The 2,621-nt window shown below is 44.5% G+C and overlaps 1 protein-coding gene across 1 annotated transcript in view; it reads right to left on the minus strand.

Annotated features, from left to right (window-relative positions):
* LOC137367121 (intersectin-2-like) overlaps positions 1 to 2,621 on the minus strand; it is a 128,695-nt gene that overhangs the window by 4,775 nt on the left and 121,299 nt on the right. Inside the window, exons 11-12 of the mRNA XM_068028558.1 lie at positions 1,788 to 1,926; positions 66 to 554 (exon numbers count right to left, since the gene is read on the minus strand). Of these exons, the coding sequence (XP_067884659.1) occupies positions 66 to 554; positions 1,788 to 1,926 (628 nt within the window). The remainder of the gene's footprint in view (positions 1 to 65; positions 555 to 1,787; positions 1,927 to 2,621) is intronic.

Here is a 2,621-nt window from a genome sequence, read left to right on the forward strand (position 1 = left end):
TTGAAACATAATATATCAAAGCTGCCAAGCCTGTGGATACCCAAACCTCATTCAATATAACGTACCAGCCAACGATCAAAGTTTATTTCCAGGAAGAACCCATGCAGGTTATAATGACCATGGGTACAATAGGTTGGTGGAAGGGAAGTCGTCAGAAGATACTGCAATACAGATTGAGGTAGGTTTTCCTCATACTGAATCCAGATGTACTGGATTTCCCAACACAGTTCATACAGGAAAATCAGGCTGGGAGGAGCACAAGCCTGTAAAAGGTCTGTCTGATTTTCCATCCACAATCTCAACATTAATTCATTAGAGCAAAAATAGACTCTGCACCAGGCACATGAAACAGGTGCTATTTTGAAGTGTGAACTATACTTGTCAGGGGCTACACATCTACTTACTAATGCCTCCAGTTCAAGTTCCAGGCTTTTTTTTTTAGCCTTTAACTGGACAATCTCGTCCTGTTCCCGGTTTCGTTGGTTCAGGAGTTCTTGTCGCCGGATCCGCTCCCACTCAAGCTGCCGCTGACGTTCAAGTTCCTGCTTAGCTGTCTAAAGGTGTATAACAAATGCAGATTCAGCTCAAGAACACTGGTTTCCGAAAAGGATTAGATTAGATTAGATTAGAGATACAGCACTGAAACAGGCCCTTCGGCCCACCGAGTCTGTGCCGAACATCAACCACCCATTTATACTCTTTCTTTCTTTGGGCCTCCTTATCTCGAGAGACAATGGATACGCGCCTGGAGGTGGTCAGTGGTTTGTGAAGCAGCGCCTGGAGTGGCTATAAAGGCCAATTCTGGAGTGACAGGCTCTTCCACAGGTGCTGCAGAGAAATTTGTTTGTTGGGGCTGTTGCACAGTTGGCTCTCCCCTTGCGCCTCTGTCTTTTTTCCTGCCAACTACTAAGTCTCTTCGACTCGCCACAATTTAGCCCTGTCTTTATGGCTGCCCGCCAGCTCTGGCGAATGCTGGCAACTGACTCCCACGACTTGTGATCAATGTCACACGATTTCATGTCGCGTTTGCAGACGTCTTTATAACGGAGACATGGACGGCCGGTGGGTCTGATACCAGTGGCGAGCTCGCTGTACAATGTGTCTTTGGGGATCCTGCCATCTTCCATGCGGCTCACATGGCCAAGCCATTTATACTAATCTTACACTAATCCCATATTCCTACCAAACATCCCCACCTGTCCCTATATTTCCCTACCACCTACCTACACTAGTGACAATTTATAATGGCCAATTTACCTATCAACCTGCAAGTCTTTTGGCTTGTGGGAGGAAACCGGAGCACCCGGAGAAAACCCACGCAGACACAGGCAGTACCTGGAATCGAACCCGGGTCCCTGGAGCTGTGAGGCTGCGGTGCTAACCACTGCGCCACTGTGCACAATTCCAAATTGGGAAAAAGAGAATGCTCTGAAACCACCCCACCCCCCAAACAAAACAGTTTTCTTATAATCATTGTCATGCAGACCCACACCTGCCAAGAATGAGGCATATTAATATTGTCATATGAACATTGATTTTAAAATGGTGCTGGAGTGAAGAAATGACTTGTTTGAAGATCACCAGACACTGGCCTGGAAGGATATTTGCATACTAAGAGATTCTGCTTGTGGAGACAAAGGACTATTCCCTGCTGCAATTAACCCAAATGGATTTTGATCACAAGACATTGAAGGTGTAAGGAAGCGCATTCCAGAGACTGTGAAGGTACAATCCACAAACCTCGCAGGACAGACTGTTCCAAATAAGGAGCTAGTCACATGACTAACCTGTTGGGCAACCTGGGGTTTTTTGAATTGTGCCACAGAGAAAGAATCAGAAGACTGTTTGAAGTGGAACCTGGAACAAGAAAGCCTCTCTCTCCTAGCTGTCTCCCCAAGCCACCGGACCCACAGAAGATGCGTAAACCTCAAGAGAGAAAAGACTCCTGCATTGGAACAAGTTGAAGCGTGAACTGGGCCCCAACGAATTGCAAGACTTACCGGCAACCAAAGACTCCACATTGAACCTAAACAACTGTAACTACCAGATATTGCCTCAAATTTTTCCCCTTTATTTCTTCTACTTTTTTCTGTCTATCTGCGTGTGTTTTATCACATATGCATGCTAGCGTGGTCGCGTCGCATATTCGTAGTCGTTAACCAGATTAGAGTTTAAGATGAATAAACTTCTACCTTTCTTGTTTAAATCTAAGGAAACCTGTTTGATTTCTTTGCCTTACAATTGGAGCAGTGAACAAGGATTCACTAAGGGGGAGCTAAGAACACAGTGTTTTTAAAGTTAAACCCTGTTAAACCAGGCAAAAGGCTGAGAGGGAACCCTAGACCCTCTCTCACCTGGTCGTACCATGTTTAAAAAATTAAGTTAAAATACATGCCAAATTGGTGTCCTATTGGCATTACCTGAGATAACAATGCACAAGTCCCCATTACCATCATATATATGCTGCTATTCTGAAACAAATCAAAACTTCTGCGTTATAGTAGCCGTTCTTAAATGCAAAGTGCAAATTTTTTATGCTTCACAGCAGCTCTGTGAAATATAAACTGTCCTAATTTGTGTGTTACCGGAACTTATAAAGTAAATCCACCCCCACTTTTACA

Source organism: Heterodontus francisci, chromosome 3 (assembly GCF_036365525.1).
Source record: "Heterodontus francisci isolate sHetFra1 chromosome 3, sHetFra1.hap1, whole genome shotgun sequence".
Taxonomy (NCBI): domain Eukaryota; kingdom Metazoa; phylum Chordata; class Chondrichthyes; order Heterodontiformes; family Heterodontidae; genus Heterodontus; species Heterodontus francisci.